The 15,625-nt window shown below is 34.2% G+C and overlaps 1 protein-coding gene across 1 annotated transcript in view; it reads right to left on the bottom strand.

The window, feature by feature from the left end:
* Nucleotides 1-8,776: 8,776 nt before the first annotated feature.
* LOC126830452 (cytoplasmic dynein 2 heavy chain 1) overlaps nucleotides 8,777-15,625 on the bottom strand; it is a 42,776-nt gene continuing 35,927 nt past the window's right edge. Inside the window, exon 13 of the mRNA XM_050560840.2 lies at nucleotides 8,777-8,785. Within this exon, the coding sequence (XP_050416797.1) occupies nucleotides 8,777-8,785 (9 nt within the window). The remainder of the gene's footprint in view (nucleotides 8,786-15,625) is intronic.

The following is a 15,625-nucleotide window of genomic DNA, read 5'->3' as shown; positions in this document are numbered from 1 at the left end:
TGGCCATCTTGGATTCTGCCTTCTCTAAATTTCTACAAATATCCATTTAAAGGTGTTAGACCAAGTTCCTGTTTTATTTAGTAAAGTTTCTACTTACACAGCCTTTTATTTTTGAAAGCCTTAATTCACAAACACATTATCATAATATCTATTAAAAATACTTTTCTCTTACTTGCGTAAAGTATTCTGTTCTGTTTCAAGGGGTTCAATTTTTTCCAGGACGTAAGAATATTTTACATTAGCTCTAACCCATGCTGCTAGAGGTTCTGCTACAACAGATGCCCGGCGTGCATTCTAGAAGATAAAAAAAAAAACAATCTTCAAATTGATCAATTCTTCTGAATATTTTAACATACTTTCTTGTGTAAAACTAGGTGATTTGATGATATATTTGGACTCAAAACATATTCAAACTAATTAATCTATCAAAAATTTGCTTCAAATCCGTCTCAAAACTTTGTACTTGTGGGGAGATACCCCATGCTATAAATAAACTGTTGTTTAAAGCCATGTTTGTCACCTAACTTCACTGAGGGAGGGTCGATTTTTCAGAATGTATGTTTCATTACTTACTGTCCATTTACCATACATACTAAGGCCTAAGTAAATTCTTAATTATTTTCTGTCAATTTCTTTTTCCTTCTTTTAAATTGCAGTCTTTTGTACGTTGTACATGTTCCCCAAACTGCCTAACTATTTGATCAAGAAATAACAACTGCTCCCTCAGTCAAACTAGCACACAATAAGCTGGCAGACAACAGTCGGGTTGCCAGTTAGTGATACCCTGCCATTTTTGCCTAGTGCTCGCCCCTTGTTTTTCGGGGATTCCTGCATTTTTCTAGTAAGACTGGGCATCTATACTTTCCATATATACCAAATTGGCCATATTTTTATTGGAAATAACTACCCAATAAAAATAAATCTTTCAACATCATAAAACCATAATAAATCCAATATTCTAAGCCACACCTACATGTAGTACAATCAATATGGGTAATTCAAAATAGAATTTGCAGAATCATTTTACCTTTGGATCAAAAGAGGCACCATTTTTTCGCAGCAGATCTTCCACACTTTTTCTAATTTCAGGTGAAATTTTTCTGGCATCAAATGTCTGAATTTCATCCTTCACTCCTCGCTTTGCTAAGAAACTGTTGATCGAATAAAACACAGTAATTTCAATACAACATGATAGATCTTCGGGTAATACAGTCTGCCTACTTGTACTGCTCCCGGTGCTGACCAAGAAAGTACCACAGGTTTCCCTTTGTCAGTGTTGCAGGATGGAGGACCGGACCAAAAAAAGTGTCTAGTCATTAAGGCAGTACAAAAAACTGAGGTCCCGTGTACACATTGGCATGTATGTAATAGAACTCTGACAGTTGGAATTGAAAATAAGAATAGGCTGTAGTGCTGATGTCTAGGAAAATTTCCATCACAGCACACTGTATGGCGTATGCCAGGGCTTCCATCTCAAAATTTCAAGTTTTTTTATTTATGGTAGGGTATTGTGAATTCACATCTATATACCGCTTTGTCAGCATGGTGAACACAAAAAATTCAAAAAATTATTTATTGGACTAAGAAATGAAATATTTGTAGGGCTTATGATAATTATTTATCAATGAAATATTCCCTTTTGGCTGTTTAAATAGCCTTTATTATCAAAATTTCTTATTGGGTTCAAGACTAAGATAGCTGAATTGGCAGTAGAAAAATCTTCCCAGTAGCTCTATAGAAAACACACTGACTTTGATACTTTTCAATAACGTCGAAATGAAGATAAATATATAATTATCCACAGTATATTTCAAACATTTATCTGTTTTAGATCATCTTTTACGGCACTATTTACCGCAGAAATGTGACGTAAATCCTAATATTGACGTAAATCCTAATATTGAATAACTAAATTCTAATGATAGCCTAATATTGACCTGGTGAATTGTGTTACAATCAATTTGTAGTACCTGAATCACAATACATATTGTATCGTGACTGCAGTGGTAATACCAAGCACTAGCCCTAGGTCTTGACCGTCATATACAGCCGATATGGAACCATTGATGCTATTCCTCTCATAGACCTAGAAATTCACGAGAATCTCTGAATCTAATTCATGCAAGAGCTTACGCTGCTAATCTACAAAGATTTGCATAGAATTTTCCTAAAAAAAACCCTACTTAATCTGCCTTGATTGATTTTCTTAATTTATGTGATGTCCTTTATCTTTTATATATTGTTTTATAACAAGTCGTGGCATCTTCTCTGTCGGACATTTTAATACCCCTTGATGTCGATCCATGAGATTAAAAGCAGTCAATGATTAGTCTATAAACTTGTAAGCTAACCTTTAACAGTCATTCAGTTCACGATCTAAGTAATTAGTACAAACAGTAATTTTGATAATTATTCACAACACAATTTTATCTGTAACCATTTCCCTTCGTAGGAATAGACCACATGTTCCCAACTGGCACCCAATATTTCAATCCTTTTCAATTCACTGTATGCTTTCTTTCTATCGCATTACAAAAACATGTAATTTTGTAGGAATATTATAGACACAGATCTGAATACCGTCTAGGAATTAAATATGAAAGATAATGAGGTGCACCTATTTTTAATATGTACAATATTTTGTTGAGACATGATTTTTTATTGTAGTCAATATCCGTCTACTTAATAACGAAAAAAGTTATGCCCCTTCATTTTCGGTAAATATGTCTGGCAAAAAAAAGTTTGAAATAGCAACACTGTATGGAACCCATCATGGCGTATGTCTGTCATCTTTATTAGCCAGGTCGGTCCCGAAAGATAGGACGTTAAACCCCATTTCATTACCATAAAGATCATCTTTCCATAGATGTCTTACCTCTTCATGCTGACCCAGGACGTATCAAATATTCCCATCAATCGTAAGACTCCTTCTAAAATATCTCGAATTACATCTGGTGGGGCTCGTAATGCACGTATCTCACTAAGTGATTCTGTTTTTATATTCCCAACAGCTTTTTTCGTTTCTTGTACTAGAGGTTCAATCTCTGATAATTCCTCATCAATTACAACTTTACGTTTTTCTAGCTTTTTATTTTCCTCGGCTGCTTGTTGTTTTAATATTTCCATCTCATTTTTCTGATCTCCAGCATTCTATAAATAAAACATAGGGATATCTCTTACTTTAAGAGAAAGAGACAGAGAGAGATGGGTTTAACATCCACTCGGCACAAACTAGGTCTTTTTAGGACTAACATATGGTTCAATTTTATTTTGATAAATCGGTGATGCGTATGGGTCTTTAGCAGTGGGGGTAAACCGGAGGATCAGGAGAAAACCCACTAGCTTGGACAGGCGACTCTACTTCTTGTCACGTACAAGCGGGGAATCGAAACCACTGATTTCAAAATAAACCTGTGTTGCTTGTGTTGTTAAGTATATCTCAATGAGAGAAAGAAAGAAAGAGAGAAAGTGATGGGGTTTAACAGCTACTCAACACAAACTAGGTCATTTCAAGAATTTGCTTGCGAGTTGGGGTCTTTAGCTGTGGGGGGAAACCAGATATATCACATTGAGGTTGGCTGCTGATGGTAATCTCACCAAGCATAGTTACATACCTGCATACTGATGGTGATCTCACCAAGTATAGTTACATACCTGGATACTGATGTTATTAGTTACATACCTGCATACTGATGGTATTAGTTACATACCTGCATACTGATGGTAATCTCACCAAGCGCGGCATCTGCTTCTTTTTGTTTCTCAGCCAATTGAATACTTTGTTCTGCTGCTTTACTCTTCAATTCATCTACCAGTTTTTTGGCATCATTTAACTTCGATACACCAGCCTAGAAAATAGACAAGGGTCATTTAGGCGATAGGGTATGCTTAAATTTTATCGGTTGGGAAACTTTATATTGTAATTTTAAGAAGAAACCTTCAGAAGATGACAAAATTTATAGACTTTGTTGTGAATACTGGAAAAAACAAAATGACAATATCAACGTTAGATATTCTCCTGATATGGATTCAAAGAGATATAAACTAGGCTCATCAGGTTCCTACACTGTTAATAAAGATAGTAGAGTATTGTCATAGCGAGCAGCATAGATCAATGAAATTTCATATCATAATTTTGTAAATACTTAATGAAATTAATCCTTTTTGCAACTTATGATTCATATTAGAGATTAAACTTTTTCAATATAGTAGTTTGTAAGGATTTTCTACAGCGCTAAATGATGAGTAAAGCAGTTTAGTCCTTTCGATCTTATAAATTGTTATTGTGCCGAAATAAATTTATTGATATAAGTATCTACGTACCTGTAAATGTTGTTGTCGTTTCTCGATGCTGAATTTTTTTGTGTTGTAGACTTTCTGGTAGGTGTTCAGGAACACCATGTAACGTCGGGGTGTCGAGTTGATTGGGTCACATGATTCGTGAACTTGTAAAAAACATTTCAACAATTCCTCACCTCCTGATATTTTCCGTTTACCTTGTTTGGGTTCACCGATGGACCCCCCTTCTATTTTTGGTGGTCTTGTTAATAACATGTATGGTACCTGGGGAATAAACATAATATTTGATTACAGGGACCTGGTGATACAAATATTTTTTTTTTTTTTTTTTTTCAGGGACCTGGTTAGTACTATACTATTCTATTTAAGGGACAGCCAAACATACAATGTTAGTCGTCACATTGAAGGCTGATCTTTTCATCCATTTTAAAGATTTCTCGTAAATATTAATCTATCAAATCCATATATTTGTGTTATTCTCTTTGTTTTTTTTTGAATATCAATTGATTTCACAGAATTAATATATCAGAGACAAAATTGTTCAACATTTGAAATCTGTCAAATTTTGTCGAGTTCCTTGCTAAACTATTGCTATGAAAACATAAATGCAAACATTGCAGTGTGAGTATCAACAATTAATTTTACCTTAACCATACTCTCTCTACTCCACCCCTCCATCCATTGCACGGAACATTGTTTATAAAACGCAGGGTTACTCTCACAGTTTAACGTGAATAATGTGTTTGTGTTATCCATTACTAGTACTATATGCAGATTCGATAAGATTTCTGAAAATAAAACAAACCTCAATTCTGATTACTCATTTAAAGGACAAATCTTGCAGTTGCCAAATCTTTATATACATGTATATTATTCATTCACTAGCTTGTAATTTCAAGTCAAAGTTCAAATCTTTTTATACAGGGTGACCCCCAAAAAAACAGAAGTCTGATTTTTGCTGTGATTGCTGCTTTCGGTTCACCAAACATTTGAGCCTTGTTCTGGTACACCTTATTCTTGAGATAATCAGGGAAATCCCCAAAGAGGAATGTATTGGAGTAATTGACAACTTTGTGCAGTTTTCCTCTAATGCCGTGGAGGCCATTTGGAGCATATTTTGGAAAGAACATGACTTTTATGGAAAGCGACCAAGATAACTGAAACTTTGGGGAATGATTGTACACAGACCGTTGTAGGATTTAATACAATTATTTATGGGTTCTGTTTTTTTGTGGGGGGGTCAGCCCCGTGCATTGTTCATGCATTGCTGTAGCTACAAACATATTATAAGACTATTACAGCAAGTGAGTTACTTTGTTTTACAGTGGGAGTAACAGCAACTGAGTGAATATGGCACTGGGCCATTAACAGTGGTCCAAGTGTGTTTTCCTGCTGTTTGCAGAGAAATTTCCTCATTATCATTAGTCTGGTTTCCTCTTGTCAATGGTGTCTATCATTTTGTTTTTTAATTAACCAGTCATTTTATATCATTTCTGTGTCGTGCATTCATGGAATTGTATTATTGACAGCAAGTCATAGCTTCTGTTGCTAACAAAAACTGCATTTTTTCACTGGCTAACGACAAAATTATCTACATCTACTCTCCACTTACTAGAAGCAAAATAATTGACCATAGTTCCTCTAAACCCAGCTTCAGATGCCATATCACGAAGTGGAGTCAACAGGGGTTCCAGTTCCTCTGGTGAATATAATCCAGGAACCTCTCCCGCCGACAACAGACTGTTGATTAATTCGAGGAACTGTGGTTCAACAAATTGATGATCTTCCAGTAACATGACAACCTGGTTACCTTCTATACCACTCAGTTGCATCACCTGGTTAATGATATAAAAACTAAGGATAATGGAACTGGTAAATTGATTTATTTACATTTAATACAGTAACAATTTTTTTTATTAAAATATCCCATGATTGTTAGTGTGCTAATAATGTATACAAAACTCCTGTAGCTTATTGAAATTAAATGGAGTTTAACGTCCTACTATTCTGTTCCGAACTGGGCTAATGAAGATGGGCATACGTCATACAGTGTGCTATGAGGGAAATTTTGCCCGGACAGCGGCACTGCGGCCTACTCTTATATCAAATTTCAACTGTCAAGGAATCTTTTACATGCACACCAATGTGTACACGGGACCTCGTTTTTTTGTCCCATCCAAACGACTAGACAGCTGTCCTTGTCAGGCCCTCCGTCCTGCATCACTGGCAAGGAGGACTGTGATTTATTACAAGTGCAATATGTGGTCTTTAGTGAAAGAAAACAATGTTGTAGCTACCAATCCTGGAGTTGAATGTCAGACATTATATGAAAACGAATATCAATTAGTATTTTTTTTTTTTCAAACAAATTTACCTGTGCAATCGAACAGAAATATTTACCCCAAAGTCATACCAATTTTATTATCTGTTCTTCAAAAGCTTTTAGTTCAAAAATTTGAAATTTTGAACTAAACATCTTGACTTAGAAATATTAGGCCCCATATTAACTTTAGCTTTAACTTACTGTTTTTAGGTCGTTTTTAAATTGTTTTAAACCATAGCCACGAGATGTCTTGGGTGAGAAGAAATCCATCTGGTGCATGTTCGCTACCACAGCAACAGAGCTGCGTCTGCCCACACCACTACGACCAGCCATCAACAACGATCCACCAGGTTTAGTAAGGACACGATCAACACGAGCCATGTTCTCTAAAACTTCTTTAAATATCAATAAATCTAACTCACGATTTTCACGACCTAAAGCAAGAAAAACAAGAAAACTCAGTCATAAACATTCCTATGTCTATTTGCATATAAAATGACTTAAAACAAATTTGTTTCAAAAGTCTACAAATTTTCATGAATATCATGAATGGTTTATGAAGATATGCTCGATAATAATAGATGCATATCAAAAATGTGATTTCATGGAAATAGCAAAAAAATTTCATGAAGATATCTTGAACAGTTTATGAGATATTCTCCTGACACAAACAAATGTAACAGGACAGAGCCCATTACCACCGATATGATTTTAATTGAACATGATTACTTGGTTCCAATGCTGCTGACCCTGTCCGTCAATTATGATAAATATATAAGTTTAGTGATTAAACTTTGTGTGTTCATGGAAAGGTCTAGATTTGAGTGTTTTTATAGAAAACTAGTTTTAAAATCTTGGAAACGACTTTTAAAAACATTGCCAGGCGAGTTATGTAGGCCCATAATATATAATTATTATGTAGTTAAATATGTAAAATAAAATATCAAAGCATGTTTTTCTTATTGGCCAAAAAAAAAAATCTGTCAGAAAAAAAAGGAAACCAGGTTGGTACATGCAGGAAAGTTGGACAATAAATGCCATACAACTAGTACCCGAGAGAATATTTTACAAAACTTACCATACATTCTAACTCCTTTATCTACAACAGCCATGAGATCTTCACTGGATAATTTACCCAATGGTTTACCAAATATGGGCAGGGGTGCTCCAGCACCTACAGCAGGGACTCCTGAATCAGATTTAGCTCCCCAAGTAACGAAGAACGTACTGTCCAAACCATCAAAAATGTTCGTTGACCAATCCGTACGTATAACATTCATCAAAATATTATCAAATTTATTTCTACCATCCAATCCCACGATCTTGTCTCGGAACAGTCGACGTGCTTCATATGCCCAGATCTCCAGTAGTGTGTCACTTGAGTTTTCACTGGCTCCGGAACGTAGATCGTATCGGAGAAGATTTAACACCCAGTTGGTTAGATCACGGGGAGCGAACAAATAATGACTGTAATCATCCACAGTAAACTTACTACGTAACTGGAAAAACAAAAATAATTGAAGAATGTCTCACACATACGTAAATGTAAATCCTGAATCATTTTCTACTCATGATCGTCGGCATCTGCAGATGACCGAATCAAAGAAAAGCTTTTTAACTTACAGAAATAGTTTTATTTTCATTAAAAATACCGTCAAGTTTGAAATAAAATGGGTTTAATGTTCTGCTTTTCTGCAAATGTCAAGTTTACTTATAAGTTACGATTATCAACGAAAGAATTATAAATTTTCAACAATGTTTGACCGATGATTGGTTAATAATCCACTAACCAAAAATAGTCATGCTCCATCAAGAACAATGTTTTACAAAGTTTGTAAAGACTTTTCACCTGTCCTTGAAAATTATATTTTTACAGAAGGTCAAATTAAAGTAACATTCTTGTCATATAGTTTTTACTGATATTTCTAATGCAAGTTTGGTCACCCAGCCACCCTGGATGACCAGTTCAATTGTTTTAATTTATTTTTATTTCTAGTTAAGAACCAGATGATAATTACCTGTTCATAAAACTGTACCATAGTTCCTGCTAATGTGTTGACTTTTGACTTATTACCCCAGACTGGATGATCAGATAACTGTCGATGTAATATCGGTCGTAAATATGCTCCGTAGATTGTTTGTAACTGTTCCTGATCAGGGTACCTACAAACAAAAATAATTCATTTGATAAAGGAAGTATCAGAAAACTTTGATGGTTGATGTATCAGAAAAAAATTGATAATGAATCTATCAGAACAATTTAATGATTGATGTATCAGGGCAATTTGATGATAAATTGATCAGAACAATTTGATGAAGAATTAATCAGAACAATTTGATGATTGCGTTATCTGAACAATTTTACGATGGATGTATCAGAACAATTTCATGATTGATGTATCAGAACAATATGATGATGGATTTATAAGAACAATTTGATGATGGATTTATAAGAACAATTTGTTGTTTGGATTTATCAGAACAATTTGTCATTTGCTATTGGATTTATCAGGACAATCTGACAATAAATGTATTTTGGCAAATTTATCAGAACAAAATGAGTTTATCCAAACATAATATGACAATTTAACTCACACAGTGTGTGCTGTGATGGGATTCATACTGGCTACTATCATACTGACTTACCCGACAACACAGATTCTAACTATAGAAGTGAACCGTGTTGTTAGTTTGTGACGGCCCAGTGTTGTTGTGGCGTTCATACTGGCTACTATCTGTATATTCTCTAAACCGACCCATTCTAATGTAGAACTATAGAAACCATTGTAAATGATGACCTATCAAATAATAAAAAGTAAAATAAAATTGGTACCAAGCTTAACACAAGTCTGTGACTGCGACTAAGTAATCTTATTACTCATAACGGGGGCCATACAAGTAGCAGATTGAATCTTGATTACATTATCATTTTTTCCTCCTATCACTATAATACAGCATTAAAATTTTTTCAATATTCTGAAGGTAAATCAAAAAGTCTCCCAATAATATTAGAAATTGTATCATTTCTAAATACATTAGTTTTAAAGATAAATAAGATTATCTGAATTGAACCAGTGCAGGATAATGACAGACTCACTCCATAAAGTGCGTTGTGAGGGCAATTTTCCTGGGACAGAGGCGCAACCGCCTACTTAAGGGTTCTTTTACGTGCATGCCAATGTGCACACAGGACCTCATTATTTTTTTGTCCCATCCAAACTGGTCAGGTACTATAACCTGTAGCAATGACAAGGGCAAACTACATTCTCCGCCTACACCGAGATCAAACCCTGACCCTCCTGGTTAATAAACCATGCCATATTAACAGAGCCACAGTAGTGTCCAGGGCCCTATTTCTCAAAATCTTAACAATAAAATCTCAATTTTAGTATATACTTCAATTTTGATTGGCTAAGCACTAAAATCAATCTAGTATTAACCAATCAAATTACTAAAATTTATATTTTATCTTAGTTAAAATTTCGTGAAACAGGCTCCAATTTACCTGTTGTAAGAATGATATCATCTGACAAGTTCCCCACTTATCAGGTTTCGGTAGATTAATATCTTTAAGATACAGAACCAATCGCTCGCAATCTTTTGGTCGTAAAACACGGCCTGTGTTAGAACTGATCTCCATACATGTCTGACTCAGTTTCTGTAGAATATGACTCGGGTTTGTCTGAGCGCTACAGTGTACCACCGCTATCTGGGTTGATCTCAAATGTTCAAAACTATGACGTAATAATAACCTGAAAATATATTCAATGGAGAAAATAAACAACATTCAAAAAACAAGTAAGCTTCCCATCGCCACCAGAACCTAAGATGCTGGGTAGAAATGTTCAAACTATGACGAAAAATATTCTGAAAATATATTCAATGGAAAGAATGAAAAACTTGAAAAAAAAAGATAGAATCCCAGCGTCACCAGAATCCTAAGCTACTTTAAAGTCTAGTTAATTAAATATTAAACTCTTATATAAATCTTTTAGAGCCTGCTGAGATCAATCCTATTTGGAGGTATTTTTGTTACCATGAGATATAGTGTGTTTGAAGCAATCACTGAAATCCATATATTATTAAATCTTGCAAATTTAGATCTAATTTCTTTCGCATTCATGTGATGTCAACTCTTTCTTTGAAAATTTGTAAAAATCGTTTAAAAACTCCCCAAATCATCTAATTTGTATTTGTATCCAGTTTCAAGTTGACCGTTTAATTTTGATAATGAGGGTTCCATTTCTGGACCTCTGTTCAAAAGTTAATTGTCAATTATCAATTGGGTTGTTTATTTTTGAACAGTGATCGAGAAATTAAACACTTGTTATCATGATATATAGAGCGTTTTGGATGTATATACAATACTAGAACATGTTGCCAGTCAACACACAAAAGGCAAGGTATTTTTTTTTAAATTTTATCTTATAATTTATTTTGAGTTATATGCCATGACAAGATATACAATATAAAATAATCAAAATCAATAAGTCAAATTAATAAAAAAAACAAGACAGAAGAGGACATGTACCCTTTTCCACAGCCTTCTGGACCAACCAATATAAAAGGTTGTTTGTTATCTGCTTCCAACCAGGGAGTAAAATAATCCAAACTTCGCTGTACATCGGATGTTCTGATAACAGGCAGTGCTGTCGGTGAATTGAAATGGTCTGCGGTGAGGTTCTCTGGAATCTAAAAAAAGATTATGGAATTACTCTTTTCTGTACATAACATACATTCAGAATAGATCAACTGAATATTTCAAAATGTAACTATTTTTCATCGTTCAAATTTTACATGTAACAAAATCTATTGATAAATTCATGATAATTCCTGATTTAACTCATACATGTCTTAATTATGTTTTATAATTAATTCAACGAAAGAAAAATTAATATCATATAATCATATTTTCGAAATCTATATCTTTTAAATTTAAAACAGAATTTGAACACAAAAATCAACATCCAACACGGTATGAACAATACACGTTAACTGTATTAAATGAAATGAAACAGAGTTTAACATCTTACTTTTTTTCACTAACAAAATGAAATGAAATGGGGTTTAAAGTCCTACTTTTCTACACTAACCATGTAGTGTGCTATGAGGAAAATTCAAACTTTGAAGGCAATGTGGACATGGGATGTTACCCAAATGAAAAAACGCTACTATTTGCCGGATTCTCTAACGTGCAGAACTGACAAGGGGAAACCAGAGTTCCACATGTAAATAACATATTGGGCTATGGTGAAAACATTACAAATAACATAATGTAACACACACAATATAACACCCATTATTATATAACAATGTAACACATTTTATAACACATGTAGTAACTCACATATAATTATATAATATTATAAAACATTGTACTGCAACATTGTATAATATAACATTATAAAACATTGTACAATATATAATTATATAACATGTAATGTTAACTGTAACACATGTAATTATATATATACGTGACTTACATACTATTACCCATGTATTTTAATATAATATACAAGCTAATGAAGATTATACACATGATGTAATATATGGTTAATTAAACATGTCAACATAACATACAGTAATTAATTATATACATGATGTAATACATGTCAACATAACATACAGTAATTATATACATGCAGTTATTTACCCCATGAACAAACGCCATTTCCTTAAATAAAAACATGGTGCAAATAATAATAGTTGGGTGGTGCCAGATGATAAAACTATATTCTACTCAAATGGTAAATATATATTCTATTTTATTCTACAGTAGTATGAAAAAAATAAAACAAGGAAGAGAGGAAGGAAATAAATTGTAATAAGAACAAATCAAAGATCATATCTTGTTCCAAATTTTTAGAATGAAACAAAATTTAAGGTCCTATTTTCGTGCACCAAGAAGGCTAATGAAGACATTCTATGATGATAAATTTTGCCTGGACAGCCACGTTTCCACCTACTCTTCATCTAATTCCAACTGTCAAGGGTTCTTTTACGTACACCCCAACCAGTTCACAGAACCAAATATATAGCATTATAGATCTGAGGTAAGCCTTGTTATTGAATGTTTTAAAAGGGTAGAGTAGATCTAACAGAGTCTAGCTTGTTATTGTAGGTTTAAAAGGGTTGGACTGATCTGAGGGATTCAACAAGCCTTGTTATTGTATGTTTAAAAGAGTGGGATAGAGCTAAGGTGATCAACAAGCTCTGTTACTGTATGTTTAACATGGTAGGGTAGATCTATGGTAATCAACAAGTTTAAAAGGGTTGGATTAATCTAAGGGAGTCAACAAGCCTTTTTATTTATTGTGGGTTTAAAAGGACTGATCTGAGGGATTCAACAAGCCTTGTTATTGTAGGTTTAAAAAGAGTTGGATAAATCTAAGGTGGTCAACAATCTCTGTTACTGTATGTTTAATAGGGTTGGACTGACTAAGGTAATCAACAAGCATTGTTATTGTAGATTTAAAAGGGTTGGACCAGGGATCTTAATCGGCTGTTTTTTGTCAGCTTTAGCCGATTGATCTTTAATCTAGCCGATTGGTAAAACAATGAACCGGCCACTAAGGCATCACAAATCAATCTACTTTCGGCCGATTTACAAAGAATTAATTATCAGGCCGATTGGTAAAACAATGAACCGGCCACTATCATAAATCAATCTACTTTCGGCCGATTACAAAGAGTTAATTATTACTCGTCGATTAAGAAACCCATCAAAAAGTCAAGTACTTGAACACCTCGCAGAATGACACCAGGAAACGTAAACGAGATTTAACTGAAGATAGAGATGGCGGCGTTGACCTTGAACTTCAAGCATGCACGTCGTCAATGGAAATTCCAAAAGCCAGAGATCCTCCCACGTCCAATATAGGTCAACCAAATTATCGGCAATAAAATATCATATTAATCTGACGATCATACCTACGTAGCAAAGAAAGACGATGGCAGAACAAAGAGTTTAATTCCTAAATCTATAGAAATTATTTCAAACCGGGCGTTAATCCGAAATGCGTATTTCATAGCAAAAAGAAACATTGCCATCGAAAATTATGATTATGAACAATAATTGAACGATTTGACAGAACGGGACATGAAATGACAAAAAAAATTATATCGTGATTTTAATTATTGTGGTGAATTTATTTCTTTAATATTCAGTGAAATTGAGGAAGAGATCCTCTCAAATATCCGAACGAGTCCTGCTGGGTATACGGGTAACACTAAAAATAAACTAACCTGAATCACGACAATTGGCCACGTGACCTTTCGTACGTACAGCATATTTCCGAGTTCCGACTACACGGAAACTGATTTTTGCTACTTTGTTATTTACATACTTTTATTATTTTTATATATATTAACATGTGCTTACGAATAATATAATTTTTAAAAAAAACATTTGTATGTACATGTAGTTTTTACTAATTTATAACTTCCGTTTAGGTGGATGAAAGCAAAAGTAGGAATATGCAATGCAAGTTGCTGAAATAATAATGACTATAAATGTCGATATTATAACGATGTATGGATACAAGTATGCAATTATAAAGGTCCTGTTTATTCGGAGTTTCAGCTATTATTATCCTGAATACGTTATGCAATTAGTGAATTATGCAATTACTGTCGTGAATTGAGTATGAATAAACCAACATGTTTGTTGTTGAAAAGGTGACTATCCGTTCGGCCTACCCGTGGCCGGTTCATTTCAAAATGGATTAAGAACCCTGGGTTGGACTGATCTAAGGGATTCAACAAGCATTGTTATTGAAGGTTTAAAAAGAGTTGGATAAATCTAAGATGGTAAACAATCTCTGTTACTGTATGTTTAAAAGGATTGGACTGATCTAAGCCAATCAACAAGCGTTGTTATTGTAGATTTAAAAGGGTTGGACTGATCTAAGGTAATCAACAAGCTTTGTTATTGTTGATTTAAAAGGGTTGGTCTGATCTAAGGACATCAACAAGCCTCGTTTCATATTTAAAAGGAAAGGATAGATAATCAAAACGGGTAGGAGAGATCAAAGAGAAAGAAGAAAACATGATGATATATTTACCTCAGTATTATAAGTCATCAATCGTCCTACTGAATCATCGTAATACGTGTCTAGTGGACGACGACTCTCGGGTGGAGATTCACCTACCCACGAAAATACCTAAAATAACAGTGAAATAGGTTCTATAGAGGGCAAAATACAAAGAATTTATATAACGAAATTCTGACTGATATAAAAGAATACACAAAAACCATCAATAAACTGATATGGAAGGAAACAAGCCAATTGTGATTCGGATGTCTCCAATCTCGATCTGAACATTAACAGATCAAAGTTATCAATTACTTGTTTTATAAAGCATCAAGCAAATTATTATCACTTAGCATAACCTGAGCAGAAAACGCTCATTATCCAACTTAGTCACTGTATTGAAGATAATGATCATATGATGTTCGCTGTTCATATGGTTCACGGAATGAAACCAAAACTCTTCCAAGAAAATGTAAGTCATCTGATGCCATGTTTCGACTGTCATGCGATGCGTTACAATAGGATTGTCCCTATTGAATCCTTGATCTGCTACTTGCAGATACATTTCAATATGGTCAACACGATTGCTATGACTGACCTCAATATATGATAAGACCTGATTGGATCACCATGATTATTCCACGATTAAAAGCACGATTTCGATCGTAGCACGAATCGTGATAATATGAATCTAGCATTAGCAAATACAGGTGTTAAAATATTGATTTTAGTTTTACCGGAGATATGCTGTAACTTTAGAAATGGGGTTTAACATCCTACTGTTCTGCGCCTACTGGGCATATGCCATACAGTGTGCTACATCACTGACAAGAGGGGGCAACACCAGAAAATCCTGATGAATTTTCGTGACCAACAAACGCTGAGCCTCACCGAGTCTCCACGGATCCCCCAACACCAAGTTTTAACATAAAATTTTAATAAAGAAGCAGTTATTGGGTTCCCAAAAAAG

Source organism: Patella vulgata, chromosome 8 (genome assembly GCF_932274485.2).
Source record: "Patella vulgata chromosome 8, xgPatVulg1.2, whole genome shotgun sequence".
NCBI classification, from domain to species: domain Eukaryota; kingdom Metazoa; phylum Mollusca; class Gastropoda; family Patellidae; genus Patella; species Patella vulgata.
This window is presented reverse-complemented; position numbering and strand designations above follow the sequence as displayed.